At 41.8% G+C, this 16,975-nt stretch overlaps 1 protein-coding gene across 6 annotated transcripts in view; it reads right to left on the bottom strand.

Annotated features, from left to right (window-relative positions):
- The window catches only part of TFDP2 (transcription factor Dp-2), a 162,405-nt gene that overhangs the window by 11,847 nt on the left and 133,583 nt on the right, over positions 1-16,975 (bottom strand). For 3 of the 6 annotated variants that reach the window (XM_054700765.1, XM_037525856.2, XM_037525859.2), the window contains 4 exons: positions 10,838-11,000; positions 9,628-9,774; positions 5,886-5,954; positions 1,111-1,262 (listed from right to left, as the gene is read on the bottom strand). In XM_054700765.1, the coding sequence (XP_054556740.1) occupies positions 1,111-1,262; positions 5,886-5,954; positions 9,628-9,774; positions 10,838-11,000 (531 nt within the window). Of the gene's footprint in view, positions 1-1,110; positions 1,263-5,885; positions 5,955-9,627; positions 9,775-10,837; positions 11,001-16,683; positions 16,726-16,975 lie in introns of all 6 variants that reach the window. The other 3 variants (XM_054700763.1, XM_054700764.1, XM_037525858.2) reach the window with 3 other exon arrangements.

Genomic DNA, 16,975 nt, shown 5'->3' with positions numbered 1-16,975 from the left:
CTCCTGTCCTCTTATTCTTGCTGTCTGAGATCACCATGTGGTGGAATGTTACATGCCTGACTGGGAAGTGATTTTCCACTTTTGTAGACCTTAATCACTTTTAATTTTGTTTTCAGATTAACCATTTGACAGAGTCTCTGCAGGTAACATTGACAGTGGATTTTGTACACTTAGGGCCCACAATGAACCAAACAATAGCTTTTCTAAGATGCATTCTAGAAATGCGGTGAACATACGCTATATGAAGCTGGCGCTAGAATAAATGCTATGACTTTTCAATAGCTATGACATCACCAGTAACAGGAATTCTGGGACCACCATCTGTATAGGAAGTCTGGTACGAAATATAGTTATGCAGTAATGGCTGTACACACAGAGGAGTATTATTTAATCATAAAAAGAGAAAACACCATTTGTAAAAACAAGATGCATGTTGAGGACATATGCTAAATAAAGTAAGTCAGAGAAAGACAAATACTGTATGATCTCACTGTTATGTGGAATCTTAGGGAAAAAAAAGCAAAACTTCCATACAGAGAACAGATCAGTGGTTGCTAGAGGTAGGGGTTGGGAGTATGTGAATGGGTAAAGGTATCAAAAAGTACAAACTTCCAGTTATTAGATCAATAAGAAAAAAGAAAGCAGAGAACAACTAGCATGTTCATGTCTATTCACTCACTGATAAACAGGCGTACACTCAATGATGACATAGAAAAACAAAGGAATAATTGCTTTCATGTCACACGTTACTCCATGAAATATTTCCATAATAAACTACAATAGTGAATCACCAGTGAACTTACCTTGTTCAGACCCTCATTGGTGATCTGTCTACCTTACTGCAGTTACTTGCCAGAGTTTCCCCTCACATGTACATACATGCACGTCCTGGCTTAGTTCAAGGCACCACTATGTATATGACACAGGCAGGGAGCTGCAGAGGGTGAATGAAAAGCAGGCACCAGCAGAAGATGGCACCCATGCTGGGAAGGTGCGTCACAGGCCCCAGGAAAGTTAGCCATGGAGGGTTCAGACAGGAACACACTCTATTTTGCAAAAAATGGGGATATGTTACCAGAAAGCCAGCACTCCACCTATTTCTCCACTCACTTGTCACTGGAGATGCTGCAATCTATGACTGTTTTTCTGCTTGTATTGATGATTATAAATGGCAGCTGAATGGTGGAATTCAAAGCTGGAGGGCCCTGGTTTTGCTGTTCATTTTGCCGATTTCTCTGTACCAAGTTCTTGAAGGCGATTTGCTGTGGATATTATCAAAAAGAAAGGAAATGCAATATGGATACGTGAGTTAGAATCAAATGAGTTAAGATAAATACATTAAAATATATAGTTTAAAATTAAGAGAGTTTAGAGTTCTTCCACCTATGAATGAATTAAAATTAAATATCTAAGAAAAAAGATTAGAATGAATCAACTCAATGAGTATATTCCCAGGGAGAAATACACATTGAAATGGTGCCTCACATCATCCAAACATAAATAATAGGTCCTGGGGCTTCTGTCATCCATGGAAATGGGAGCTAACAAATGCAGGAGAGCCCAGGGCCCAGCACAGCCTCTTACAGTAATGCAGTGGGGGAGTGACACCCAGGGATCTTATGTTTTCCCTTATCTACTTAGACTTCAGAGAGTTCAGGGTTAAATACACTCATTAGATGCTGCAGGGATATGCAACCTTTATAAGGCTAAGGAATGCTTTCTTCAAATGAAATCATATAGAGGGCCTCCTTGGTGGCGCAAGGGGTTAAGCACCGCACCATGAAGCAATCCATAGCCTCTGCAGCATGAGTTCAATCCCCAGCCAACCAGAGAGAAACCCACATGGCATGGCAGACCTCTCCTGTCTCTCCCGCTGCTCCCCTCAGCAGTGTATTTCAGTCAGTCTGCCTATTCTGTTCCCTGCTCTGTCTCTGGTGAATCCTCTCACCCTCCCACGCATCTGGCCTGTACCCCGATTCTTGTATAAATAAATAAATAAATCTTAAAAAAAAAAAAAAAAAAAAAGGAACTGCAGGGCCTCCCCTGGTGGTGCAGTGGTTGAGCGCTGGGCTGCGAAGCTGCCCGCAGCCTCTGCAGCAGCCTCTGCAACACCGGTTCAATCCCAGGCTGCCGGCAAGTGTCCCACATAGTGCGACAGACCTCTCCTGCCGTGCCCACTGCTCCCCTTGTTAGGGGGAAAGGATGTCCTGAACTAATTCCATACAGGCTTTGTGGACTCCACTCCCACTCCAGACTAAAGCCATCAAGACATTGGGAAAGACAAATCCTGTCACCACCAAAGGGAAGGTGGCAGGGACCTGAGGGTGGAGTTAAGCAGCCAGGGTTGGTATAAAAAAAACAAACATGTGGGCCTTGGGGTCGCTCGCTATCACTTGTCTCCTGGCTTCACGGCTCCTGGCTTGCGGCCAGCTCTCAGAGTGCCATTTGGGATTCCAGATCGGCAAATTAGGTAGGACACATTTAAAACTTTGTCTCCCATTTTTCTCCCTGAGCTGTACATTTCCTCATTTGCCCTTCCTTGTAAATAAACCTTTTATTAACTCATCTCGTGTGCCTGCAGTAGAGCATTGATAAGTCCTTTAAAGCGCACGGGTGAGGACACACAGTCAGGCACCCCGTTTTGTATCAGGGCTGCCCTATAACACCCTCAGCAGTGTATTTCGTCAGTCTGCCTGTTCTGCTCCCCACTCTGGCTCTGGTGAATCCTCTCACCCTCCTGCGCTTCTGACTGTACGCCGGTTCTTGTATGTATGAATAAATACATCTTAAAAAAAAAAGTCAAAAAAGTGGCCCTCATTCCTTTTTTAATAAGGTAAATGTATCAAGGAATTCTATTGCTTGAAATACTTAGCACAGTTCAAGCTTTTCATCTTATCAGCTTGTTCCAAGGTCTCGCCCAGTAGTGATAACCTTAAGTTATTTCTTACACTTTAACAATCTTATCCTAGGACTGTGTATTTTAGGTTTTGGGTCTGAAGTAAAATTTGATAAGAGCATTATTGTCTTAAAATGGCTGGGCGCTAATTCCCTGATAAGTGAACTCTCTCTCTCTTTTTATTTTTTTAAAAAAAGATTTATTTATTTATGCATACAAGAGCTGGGGTACAGGCCAGCGATGCGGGAGGTGAGAGGATTCACCAGAGACAGAATGGGGAACAGAACAGGCAGACTGACTGAAATACACTGCTGACAAGAGCAGTGGGCAAGACAGGGGGGGTCTGCTTCGCCATGTGGGTTGCTCTCTGGCCGGCCAGGGATCGAACTCGTGCTGCAGAGGCTGCAGATTGCTTCACAGTGAGGTGTTTAACCCCTTGTGCCACCAGGGAGGCCCCTCTCTCTCTTTTAAAAGATTTATTTATTTATGCATACAAGAACGGGGGGTATAGGCCAGAGGTGCTAGGGGTGAGAGGATTCACCAGAGTCAGAGTGGGGAACAGAACAGGAAGATTGACTGAAATACATTGCTGAGGGGAACAGCAGGGTAGTCAGGAGAGGTCTACTGCGCCATGTGGGTAGCTCCCTGGCTGGGTTCGAACTCATGCTGCAGAGGCTGCGGTTAGTTTCATAGGTTGCGTCTTAACCCCTTGCACCACCGGGGAGGCCCTCTTTTTTTTTTTTTTTAAAGATTTATTTATTGGGCCTCCTCTGTGGCGCAGCGGTTGAGCGCTGGGCTGTGAAGCTGCTGGCAGCCTCTGCAGCGCCGGTTTGATCCCCGGCCGCCAGCGAGGGTCCCACATGGCGTGCAGACCTCTCCTGCAGCGCCCGCTGCTCCCCTCAGCAGTGTACTTCGGTCCTTCTGCCTGTTCTGTTCCCCGCTCTGGCTCTGGTGAATTCTCTCACCCTCCTGCGCTTCTGACTGTACCCAGTGCTTGTATGAATAAATAAATCTTAAAAAAAAAATTATTCATTTATGCATACAAGAACTGGGGTGTAAGACAGAGGTGCAGGGAGTGAGAGGATTCACCAGAGAGTTGGGAGCAGAACAGGAGATCTACTGAAATACACTGCTGAGGGTAGCAGCAGGCAAGGCAGGAGAGGTCTGCTGCACCAAGTGGATTGCTCTCTGGCTGGGAAATCCAACTCAGGCCTCAGTGGCTAAAGATAGATTGACAGTGCTATCTTAAACCCCTGTGCCACCAGGGAGGCCAATAAGTGAACTCTCAAAACTCCCAAACAGAAGGGACAAATTATTCTAATCCTAACAGTGTGTCCAAAATTCAGTCTCAATATCAATTCTTATCAACACTACTAAACACACCAAAGTTTTACTTCATTATTTTCTGCTGCTAAAGAATTAAGGCTATTTAATACTCATTGTTTAATTCACTGAATGTTGAGGGAAAATACATTAAGATGGTAAAACTGAGTAAAAGTATGAAGTGTTTGAATACTTCTGCCTTGTTTCTCTTCCCTGCTATTAGAGAAAGTTTCCTGGGAGATGTTCTCATACTTTGTCTAGATTTGTGCCCTGAGTACCTTGGGAAAGTCTGAGTATAGAGAAGAAAATAGACAATGAGGGTTCTTATATATTTATGATTCAGTGAACAATAATGTATACATTTAATAGCATTAAAGACAGTAGGGGCCTCCCTGGTGGCCTAGGAGTTAAGTCTCAGGGCTATCACCGCTATGGCCTGAGTTTGATCCCTGGCCAAGGAGCTACCACATGGTGCAGCAGACCTCTCCTGTCTCACCCGCTGCTCCCCTCAGCAGTGTTTTTCAGTAGATCCACTTGTTCTGCTTCCCACTCTGTCTCTGGTGAATCCTCTCACACCCCTGCATCTCTGGCCGGCACCCCAATTCTAATAAAAAAATAATAACTCTTAAAATAAAGACAGTAGAAGAAAAGAAATCTAGGACTTAAAACAATATGATCATTCTTTAAGCTGGTCATTTAGGTGCAAAAAAATCCTACAATATGAGGGCAATCTTGCTCAGCACCGTTCTTTCTGATAAACAACATAAACATACATACTTTACACAGGTTTTATAACATATACCAAAAATCAAAATGTACCATAAAGGTTTTGAGGAAATCTAAGGAAAGGGCCACCACAGAGTTTAGGTAAAAAGAGCAAAGAACTGTGCAGGGACAACAGAGGGCCCATCGGAGGGCAGAACTTTAGAGGGAAGAGCAGAGAAACAAACTGTCAGTTTTGAAGGCTGCAAAACACTCTCTTCAAACAAAACCTTATTTGGAAACCCAAGATGATGCCTGTTCCAATGGCAGCTCCTCGGGTGGGCTCATGGGATTCAGTGTGAAAAGCAGAAACAGGACACAGGACTTATACAATGCTTTTATTGTATTTAAAAAAAAAATCATCCAAGTTTTAGGTAATTATCCAAAGAACTATAAATAAATATAAGGATATAGAGGTCACTATGATAGTGTAAATTTTAATTTTCTTAAACAGAAGAGCAATTTTAAGCTTTGGTATTCAACAAAGATTACTGAATCCTTTAATGTCATTCTGTTATTTATAGATCCTAAGTATTACACATGGATTTATTAATTTTCTTTCTCAAAGCACCTAAACTTTACCAAGCTTTCTTGATATTACAAATTAGTGCTAAATAAACACGGAAGACTCCTATCGATTTCTGTTCAGATGTAAGGGCAAGTGTCAAAAGTAAACTGCTCTACAATGTAAGTCACACACAGGGCAGGTGAGCCACCGTGGGCCCTGACAGTGGTGAGAGATGGGACCCTGTTAAGGCAGACCCTGAGGATGGCAATGAGCTGCAGTGCAGTGTGGCGCACCAGGCGCTATTCAAAAGCACCCAGAGTAGAGAACTCTAAAGGCAAGTAAATGGAGAAGCAGGACACTGTGGGGAAGGTAAGGAAACACACCCAGCATCTTTACCTGCAGGAGAAGTTCTTGCAGCTGGGCCCGCTTCTGTTTTATCCGTTCTATCCGCCTCTGCTTCTCTATCTTTAAAACAGACATTACAAAATAACATTAACATAAACAAAATATAAAGTTTCACTCACTTCCCAGGCTCTTACTCTGAGATACCAAGAATTTTTCTTAGAGAAACTCAACCCATTTTAACTACCAACATCAAGAAAGGTAAATCACACTTCTTTTGGGGGGAAAGGTTTGGGGTTAGCGAGCAGGCAAACAAATATTGGCTATTGTCATCAATAAGAAAATCTATCCACTTAGCGAATGCAGCATGTGTTGCTATTATTACACAAGCTATAATATTAATAGTTACTATTTACTGAATACATAACCCTATGTGCCAGAACTCAATTTTATATAGAAGAACTTAATTCATCTTCACAAAAATCCTGAGATAAGCACTGTTGTAATGCATTTTGCATGTAAGAAAATGGAGGCAGAGGGCCTCCCTGGTGGCACAGGGGTTAAAGTCTCAGCACTGTCAAGCTATCAGCAGCCACTGCAGCACGAATTCGATCCCCGACCAGGGAGGTGACCCACATGGGTGACTTACATGGTGCAGCAGACCTTAATTTCTTCATCTTTCTGAGGGTTCACCTGCCAACCCACAGGCATGAGGGAGCCTTCAGAACACAGCCTATTAGCTCTCTTTGTAATTCATCAGTAGCTTTCCATTGCTTATAGGGTCAGGTCACAACCATCAGCATTTAGAGATTTACCCCCTTTCTCCTGGATTGTACACTGGCCACACTGGGTGGAAGGCATGCTTTCTTATGCCCTTCTGGAAGCTCTCCTTGCCCAAAACCATTTGGCACATTCTTATTACTCCTCAGGAATGAGTTAAGGAATTTTTTTTCTTTTAAAGGTTTATTTATTTATGCATACAAGAGCTGGGGTGTAGGCCAGAGATGCAGGGGCTGAGGATTCACCAGGGACAGACAGTGGTGGAGAAGAACAGGTGGATCTACTGAAATACACTGCTGAGGGGAGCAGCCGGCAAGACAGGAAAGGTCTGCTGCGACCCATGTGGGTCACCTCCCTGGCAGGGCATCAAACTCATGCTGTAGAAGCTGCTGAAGCTTCACAGTGCTGAGTCTTAACCCCTTAAGCCACCAGGGAGGCCTCTTTTTTAAAGATTTATTTTATTTTATTTATACACACAAGAACTGGAGTATAGGCCAGAGGTGCCAAGGTGAGAGGATTCACCAGAGACAGAGTGGGGAGCAGAACAGGCGGATCTACTGAAATACACTGCTGAGGGGAGCAACGGGCAAGATAGGAGAGGTCAGCTCCCTAGCCAGGGGTCGAACTCATGCTGCAGTAGCTGGCGATAGTTTGATAGTGTTGAGATTTTAACCCCTGTGCCACCAAGGAGGCCAGGGATTTTTTTTTCTTGGTAAAACCTTCCTTATCTCCCTTTCTAGAGGATCTATACCTACTTCTTTTATAGGAGTTTTTCAGTTTCTCCTCTCTTCAATGAGAATGAAAACTCCTTGAGGTCAAAGACTGTATTTCTGGTTAAGCACAGGACAAATGCTGATATATTTTTGCTTACTGATTCTTTGCTATCAGCCTAATATGACTGGGAAATTCCATTTTACTATGTGAATCATTCTATAGATTCTGATGAACGTCTGGTTTCTCCTCCCATTCACAAGCATAATAAAACCGAATACTTTTAGATTGCTGGAGGGATGAGTGGGGAATGGACTCAGAAAAACATAAAACCAACCCTGTTTATCTCTATAAGCTCTATGTAACCTTAGCTTATATTATTTATGACCATCACAGTAAATCTTGCAAAAATAACTTAGAAACAACATGTCAAGGCACATGCTCTTTTTAGGAAAGATTTTCTATGATGAAAAAAGTTAACAGGAAAAAAAAAGTTGCACACATCATCCCAAAATTCCCATAAACTGAATATTCTGACCATTCTGATAAAGATAAAAATGAAACACTATTCTGTTACTGCTGACCCGAGTCAAAGGTAAAAGTTTAAATACAAGAACTAAACCACTTAATCCACTTTTCTTTTAGGATGCAGATAGCAAGCATCTCATTATGTAACATACCATTTTTTTATGAATCATCAAAATTTTATTAGCAGAATTTAGAATAAAGATTTTTTTTTTCTTTTGTGGCCGGTCTCACAGGGACATTTATTCACATCATGGAGGAGACGGGGCTGGACGAGGGCACAGGGGTGTCCCACACTGCTGGCTCCATAGGTCTGGCACTGCGGCGGGCCGGTCAGTGGTGGCCGTGGGCAGGTGCGGGACTCGGACCTTTCAAAGCTTTACTTCTTTTATCAGCATTCCTAGTCTTATAAATGATGACGTTCATCAGCCCCATTCCTACCCAGATCTCCTGCTAGACCTGGGTATAGTGGGGCTTCATGGGGGGTCCGAACATTTTCTTTAAAGATTTATTTATTTATTTATTTATCTATCAAAGATTTATTTATTTATTTATTTATTTATGCAAGCACTGGGTACAGTCAGAAGCGCAGGAGGGTGAGAGAATTCACCAGAGCCAGAGCGGGGAGCAGAGCAGGCAGAAGGACCGAAGTACACTGCTGAGGGGAGCAGCGGGTAGCAGGAGAGGTCTGCGCGCCATGTGGCCGGGGAGCAGGCAGGGATCGAACCAGCGCTATGGGCAGCTTCGCAACCCAGCGCTCAACCGCTGCGCCACCGGGGAGGCCCAAGATTTATTTTTATAGAAGAGCTGGAGTACAGGCCAGAGGCACAGGAAAGTGAGCGATTCACCAGAGACAGAACAGAACAGGCAGATGGATGGAGGACAGTGCTGAAGGGAGCAGCAGGCGAGGCAGGAGAGGTCTGCCGCGCCATGTGGGTATCTCCCTGGCCGGCCAGGAATCGAACGTGCACTGCAGAGGCTGCGGACAGCTCCGCAGAACTGCACCCAATCTGCTGTGCCACCTGGGAGGCCCAGGTCCGAACACTTTTAATGAGGCTCTGAAACATCTCCGGGCCGATCCTGACCCACGGCCATGGCTGCCCGACCTACATGTCAACAACTGGGGAAGGTCACCAGCTGCACAGGCGCTGCGTGGAGCCCGCCAGGAAGGGGGAACAAGATCTTTATGAAACAGTAAAAATCAAGTCATTTAACATCTATGTCCTTTAGTTTCATCATTTGTAAAATGAATTTGTTAAACTGTATGTCTAAAGCTTTCATTCCCAACTTTTATGCCTTAGAGCATTTTTTATTTATTTATTTTTTTTTAATTTATTTTTTTTTAATTTTCTAGAGGCAGTCTTATTTATTTATTTATTATTTGTTTGTTTGTTTGGTTTATACATGCACTGGTACAGTCAGAAGCGCGGGAGGGTGAGAGAATTCACCAGAGCCAGAGCGGGGAGCAGAGCAGGCAGAAGGACCAAAGGACACTGCTGAGGGGTGCAGCGGGCGGCAGGAGAGGTCTGCTCGCCATGTGGGACCCTCCTCCGGTGGCCGGGGAGCAGCCGGGGATCGAACCGGCTGCAGAGGCTGCAGGCAGCTTCGCAACCCAGCGCTCAACCGCTGCGCCACCGGGGAGGCCCTAGAGCATTTTTTTAAATGACATAGCATATATGAACAAAGAGATTAGCAATATTTTAACCACATTTCTAAATTAAAATGCCTCTGGTGTGAGATAAGATGAATTACTAACTACAAATGGATTTTCCTCACTTACCTCCAGGTTTTGACATTCCTGAGCAGAATTGGTAGGCAGGCCAATCCACTTGATTTCTTTTTTCTCCTTTGAAATTATGTTCATTGCCATTAGCACATTTAAAGCGTCATAAACTCTTCGCCTAATATTCTTCTGGTCATAAGCCTGCTAAAAAATATCTCTACTGAGTGATACATTTTAGGTATTAAGATAAAGTCTTAATGATATCACAAAATCAGTCATACTATCAAAGCAGTCATAGTGCTCAAAGTATTCTACACCCAGTGAAAATGGCCTTCAAAAATAAAGATGAAAAAAATGACACTTTCAACAATCCAAAACATAAAATAAGTTTAAAAAAAAAAAAAAAAAAAACAGCTCTAAGTGGAAAAAGTATGTATCATAGTCTATGGGATAGAAAAACATCAAAAGTAACTTCAGGGAAGAGGAAAGAATACTAAATAATGATGAAAAGAATAATCTGGCATAGTCAATGAAATGTTTGGCTGGAATATAGCTCTTGAGGGAGTGCAGGAGGAGGTGAGATCTGTGAAGATGCACACTGGGTTTTGCATATCATTGAAAGAAGTTTGACTTCATTCACAATCAGAAAGCCATATACTTTCTTTCAAGTGTCCAGAGAACAGTAAAGGGAAAAAAATTATTTACTGCCCCATTCTGCCACAGAAATAGGGGAAGTGTTTCATTAAAAGCTCTTTAATGCAAAAAAAAAAAAAAAAAAAAAAAGGAAATGTTATTGTAAAGAATATTTTGAATGATGCTCAGAATCTGAAAATACTGACACTTGCCTTCAAGGGAAGGTAGATTATGGTCTCTGGTAAAAGAGATATTTTCTATTATATAATATACTCTTTAGAACAACTGAATTTTTATAAATATGCTTGTGCTTATTTTCAATGACTTAACTGATTTAAACATTCAAGAAACACTAAAAGATTCAGAAACATATCCGAAGACATGTAGGAATGGCAAAATGGTATTTTAAAAATACTTGCTTATCTCTATGTTTCAAAAAATAGTAAAAGAATCCTTTCTGGAACAACACAAAATCAACAACAAAAATCCCCAACAGACAATATGAAATCCTCCAGTAAGGGTGAAGTTGGGGATGTCTTCGCCTGTCTTCTGAGTTCTCAGATTGATGACAGAACCCAGTGGTCCAGTGTCGCGTCAAGAGCATCAGTCTAGAGCAAGTTCATAAGCCACCTACCGAATCAGCTGCCAGATGATTATTTGAGTTGGTGAATTCTGAAACCAGCTCATCAGCTACTTCATTATAGGATGTTGTACCCTTCCGCTGAACTTTCTCACACACTTTCATTGAAAAATGTCTTAAGCCTTTCCCATTTTTATCTCCTTTTTTGCTTCGTTTACTAAAAAAAGAAAAAATGTATTTATTTATATTCTATTATAATTAGTAGACACAGCCTTTACAAAACTATAAGCTATTGTGAGAAGACAGTAATTTCATTTGTTTCAAGTGGTAAATTTTAAATTGAATTAGAGATGAAGAAATGTTTTGAACTTAATTTTTGCCTTAAAAGTCTAATCAAGTAAGAAGCTACAGTGTTTTTCTATGCACATTATTTATTTTCAATAAATATTTACTAACCAGTTACTTACTATTATGTGTCAGTCACTGTTCTACACACTGGAGTAAATCTGTGAAAAGAACAGACAAAAACCCTGCCTTTGTAGAGTCTATATACTTAATACTTAACTTACTGTATTTTATGTATGCTATAATTCTTTTTCTCTTAAAGTTAAAAATATCACTATTCTGTTTCATTTAGCTACTCAATTTTCCATCAGCGGTCACTGGTATGAATAATGAATTTAAGTCTTCACTTATTTTAAGTTTGGTTAATGCCTGACTTAAAACTTTGATAAATTATTAAAATTCTTAGGTGTTCAGTTTGCTTCCACATATATGTGAGTGCCAAATATATGCCAAAAACCATAACAGGGCTGAAAGAAAAAAAAAATGCAGCTGAATCCTTTCTCTTGATCTGAGTCTTGGAGAACAGGAAAAGACAAAATAGACATATGATAGTAGGCAATTCCAATACACTAAGATAAATGCTAAGTCAGAGTCACAAATTTCTACGGGAACTGAGTGACAGATAATATGGGAAGTTCTTGTTCAACAGGTATAAAGTTTCAGTTATGCAAGACAAGTAAGTTCTATAGGTCTGTTGTACAACATAGTGCCTGAAATTAACAGTGTTCACTTTCATTTTTGTTGAGAGAGTAGACCTCACGGCTAGTGATCTTACTACTGAAGAAAAGAAGGAAAGTGAAGAAAGTTAGGAAAGATATCCAGGCAGAAGAAACAGCAGTAAACATGTGGCAGCGTTAAAAACACGACACATTTTCAGAGATTTATAAACAGTGTGGTATTACCAGAATAAGTGCAAAGCAAAAGACGAGGCAAAAAGGTAAGATGCCAGGTCCTTAAACTCCAAACAAAGGAAACTGGACTTCACCATATTCCATTAGTATGATGTTATTATTATTTATAGATCAGTTACATGTTCTACTATGTGGTGCACATTAATAGACACTAAATGTACTTTTAAAAGAATGAAATAAGGAGTCATCTGTGCACTCCTATGGTACAGATACCTTACTTCTCAGTCTACTTGTGAAATACCAAGTAGCCACTATTGAGTGGGGAATGACAAGGAGAGATTTTCAATTAGGCAGATATTCTGGGCATGAAGTATAACATGAATGTATGGGGAACAAATTCAGAGACAGGAAGAATAGCTAGGACATTACTGTAACAGCTCAGGTAAGAAACAATGAGTCCTGCAACTGGGGCTAGGATTGGACATGAAGAGAGATTTACCAGAGACGGATGTACCTTTTCAAAGATTAAAATCAGTACACCTCAATGACTGATTAATGTGGATGGTATGGAAGAGGGAAACAGGAGAATGACCTTAGAAAGAGGAGTCTTACTGAGATCAAGGAAACAGGAAGAAGTTCTCAGGTCTATTTTAAATCTCATCTGCACAGTTCCACAGCTCACAGGTGTTACTGGACTAACTTGGCATAACTCACAGGAAGCTACTGCGTGGGAAGTCTGACCTGATACATGCTGTAAATGTAAAATACACACTGATTTTTTCAAAGAATTTAATTAGAAATGAATGTAAAATATCTCATGAATAATTTTTGTATTACATGTTGAAATATAGTATTTGGATATATTGGATTAACCAGAAATTAATTTCATGTTTCTTTTTATTTTATTTTATTTTTAGAAAAGATTTATTTATTTATGCATACAAGAACTGGGGTATATGCCAGAGGTGTGGGGGGTGAGAGGATTCACCAAAGCCAGAGTGGGGAACAGAACAGGCAGATAGATGGAAGTACACTGCTGAGGGGAGCACCAGGCGGGTCAGGAGAGGTCTGCTGCACCATGTGGGAAGCTCCCTGGCTGGGGATAGAACTCACGCTGCATAGGCTGCAGATAGCTTCATAGATTGTGTCTTAACCCTTTGCACCACCAGGGGGGCCCCTCTTTTTATTTTAAATCAGATATTAGAAAATTAAAAATTACATGTGGCTTGAATTACATTTCTATTGGATAGCAATGATGTTGAGTTGGATATGCCTCTAATATTCCAATGGATTTATTCAACAGACAGTTGAATACAGCTAACCAGCCTCTGCAGCGCTGGTTCGATCCCCGGCCACTGGGTGAGGGTCCCACATGACGCGCAGACCTCTCCTGCCGCTCACTGCTCCCCTCAGCAGTGTACTTCGTCAGCCTGCCTGCTCTGCTCTTCCCTCTGGCTCTGGTGAATTCTCTCACCCTCCCACGCTTCTGACTGTACCCAGTGCTTGTATAAATAAAATAAATAAATCTTTAAAAAAAAAAAGATTTATTTTAATTTAGGGCCTCCCTGGTGGCGCAAGGGGTTAAGCACCGCACTATGAAGCAATCTGCAGCCTCTTCACCACGAGTTCAATCCCCAGCTGGCCAGGGAGCAATCCACATGGCACAGCAGACCTCTCCTGACTTGCCCGCTGCTCCCCCCCTTTTTATTTATTTTTTTATTTTTAAAAAGATTTATTTATTTATTTATACAAGCACTGGGTACAGTCAGAAGCGTGGGAGGGTGAGAGAATTCACCAGAGCAGGCAGAAGGACCAAAGTACACTGCTGAGGGGAGCAGCGGGCTGCAGGAGAGGTCTGCGTGACATGCGGGACCCTCCTCCGGCGGCTGGGGAGCAGCCGGGGATTGAACCGGCGCTGCAGAGGCTGTGGGCAGCTTCGCAACCCAGTGCTCAACTGCTGCGCCACCGGGGAGGCCCCCCCTTTTTTTTAAAAAAAAAGATTTATTTATTCATGCATACAAGAGCTGGGTTACAGGCAAGAGATGCGGGGGGTGAGAGGATTCACCAGAGACAGTGGGGAACAGAACAGGCAGGTTGACTGAAATACACTGCTGAGGGGGACAGTGGATGGATGAGACAGGAGGGATCTGCTGTGCCATGTGGGTATCTCTATGGCCAGGGACAGAACTCGCTGCAGTGGCAATAGCTTGATAGCACTAGACTTTAATGCCTGTGCACCAGCGAGGCCCGTGAAATTCATTTTTTTTAAGTATATAATTCTGTGGCTTTTAAGAGTTATGTCACCACCTCCATAGTCTAATTTATTTCCCTAAAAAGGATTCTAAAAAGACTTAGCAGTCACTACACATTTTCTCTGGCCCCAGCCTCTGGGAACTATTATTCTACTTTGTTCCTATGGAACTGCTTATTTTTCAAAGTTAAACTTTTCAACTTGAGTTTTTCAGTCCAGTTTTCTATTTCCATACTGTCTACCCCATCCATTGTCTGTGATGTGTGTGTGTATGTTCAACATACAGCCTATCATGAAACTTGAATCTGTTCAAGACTCCAGATCCAATTACCAGTCTAAAGGAAATACAGAGTGGGGAAGAATGTGTCAAACTATGTTTTTTTCAACTAATAAATTATGAGAGAAAAGATAAATTTATAGATCATGAAAGACAATTTATTTAAATCCTGACAACTCACATGCACACACACACACCCCCACCCACCCCCACCCCCCAGTTGTGAGTAAATCTGGGAAGACAGCAACAGTAGCATAATTTTCAAACTCTCCAAATCCCTACATAAAAACAAAGCAACTACATAACTAAGCCAAAATCCCTTGATATTTATAACAAAACTAGATGGCAAGATATCCTCAATAAACCCTGGAAGACAAATTACCAACAGAGAAAGTTCGGTGCAGCAGTGCCTACAGTCAAATGCTCTACCCCCTGGCTACACAGTAGTGTCTGTGTGGGCAGAAGATGAAATACTTAGCAGGGTTGCATCTGTGACCCTGAGAACAGGATTATCTGGAAACAGCCAAAGAGACTTTACTAGAGAAGCCAGCAGGCAGATTTGAGAGCAGCAGTTGAAATGGGAGGAATCTGCCCTTCTCCACACCAGTTAAGTGCTAGGGCCTACAAGGAAGTCTGAAGAGGCTGCTACGATCTAGTCGGTATAATTCCTAGAACTGACATTCAAGAAAAAATTACAAATAGTAAAGGCAAGCAAAGAATACACAAACATATCTCAAAATGAAAAAATCAAAGCAGAGAAACAGAATAAGCATTAAATGTTATAATTCAAGGAAATGTCCCTAAAACAAAAGAGAGTATCAAGCAGAATGACAAATGCCAAAATGTTCTAGCAAAATTACTGAATTTTAAAGAAAAAGAATCCATTAGGTATCTAGAAGAAAAGAACATCAGATTTTTCAACAGCATGTGTTATACCTGAAGAAATTTAGAAATTTAAAGAACATTTGATCCAGGAATTTTTCTATCTAATAAAACTGATTTAAATACACAGGGCACAAACTCAGGAAATACTACACACATGACCTCTTCCTGAGGAAACCATCAGAGAACAAGCTTCAGATAATCAAAATGAAAGAGATATTGATATATATATATATATATACTGGCGAGCGTTAAATATATAGTTCCTGTAGATATAAGACTAAATGAAGGTTAAGAAAGACTACAGTAGGGCCTCCCCGGTGGCGCAGCGGTTGAGCGCTGGGTTGCGAAGCTGCCCGCGGCCTCTGCCTCTGCAGCGCCAGTTCGATCCCCGGCTGCTCCCCAGCCACCGAAGGAGGGTCCCACATGGCGCGCAGACCTCTCCTGCCGCCCGCTGCTCCCCTCAGCAGTGTACTTCGGTCCTTCTGCCTGCTCTGCTCCCTGCTCTGGCTCTGGTGAATTCTCTCACCCTCCTGCGCTTGACTGTACCCAGTGCTTGTATAAACAAAACAAACAAACAAATAAATAAAACATGCCTCTATAAAAAAAAAAATTTAAATAAAAAAAAAAAGAAAGACTACAGTATATAAATGGCTATATGTTCTGTGGATAAAGTATGGCTATTTAAAAATTGGGGAAAGAATGGAGATAGCATATGCACAATTTTTCAAAATATTTTTGTCATCACATTAGTGGTAACATTAGTATTATTATTTGGAACCATTGAGCATGTAATATGGGATAAAACCAACAAGTAATATTGTATCCACATATTCTATCATCCCTTTGTTCTTGAAAATCAAGATTCTCAGTATGGAAGGAAAGGGGCTGAGATATAATAGAGAATCAGTTTAATAAGATTTTAATTTGAAGTATCAGTATTAATTCATTAAATATTAACATCTCTGTGTATGTATTTTAGTTCTATTCTTTTAAAATGCCCAACTTGGTAGCAAGGAGTATATCTAAACCCCACGTGGAGCTTGGCATGTAATTTACCCTACAGGAAACCAGGGCTTGGAGAAATGGCAAATTCTAGGTATTGTAACAGGGTGGAACCCAGGAAAAGGGGAAGTTCTAGGTTTCCTGCACTACCCAAAGGAGGGTGGAGCTGAGCAGAGAGCAGAAGAAGCCGGAGAGGAAACTGAGGAAGGAAGGAAGCAGGATGGAGAGCCAGAAGGAGACCTGGAGGAGGCACAAGGAGCAGAGAGACATGGGAAGAAACTGCACTTGCCTTTTGGTCCTGGGCTGGTTGACAAAGATGTGGGTGAGAGACCTGTGGGAGGTGACAATGGCAGCTTTAACCTTGATTTTGATTTTGCTCTTTTCCTCCCAGACTTGTCTGGTTGTTTCTGATGCTTTTCTGTGGGTCCCCACTGCAAGGTGCTTTAGACTAGTGGCAGGCTTTCGGGCCTTGCTCTGGGCCAATCCCGTTTGGGTGGACTTTTACCCATGAGGAGATGGGTAACTTTGGGTGCTTGATTTTAAAACTATATACTTTGTCTTTTCTGTATTGTTTACCGATT

This window comes from Talpa occidentalis, unplaced genomic scaffold (genome assembly GCF_014898055.3).
Source record: "Talpa occidentalis isolate TD23 unplaced genomic scaffold, MPIMG_talOcc4v2.1 talOcc4.4, whole genome shotgun sequence".
Taxonomy (NCBI): domain Eukaryota; kingdom Metazoa; phylum Chordata; class Mammalia; order Eulipotyphla; family Talpidae; genus Talpa; species Talpa occidentalis.
The sequence above is the reverse complement of the archived record's forward strand: the minus strand, read 5'-3'. Positions and strand labels throughout refer to the sequence as shown.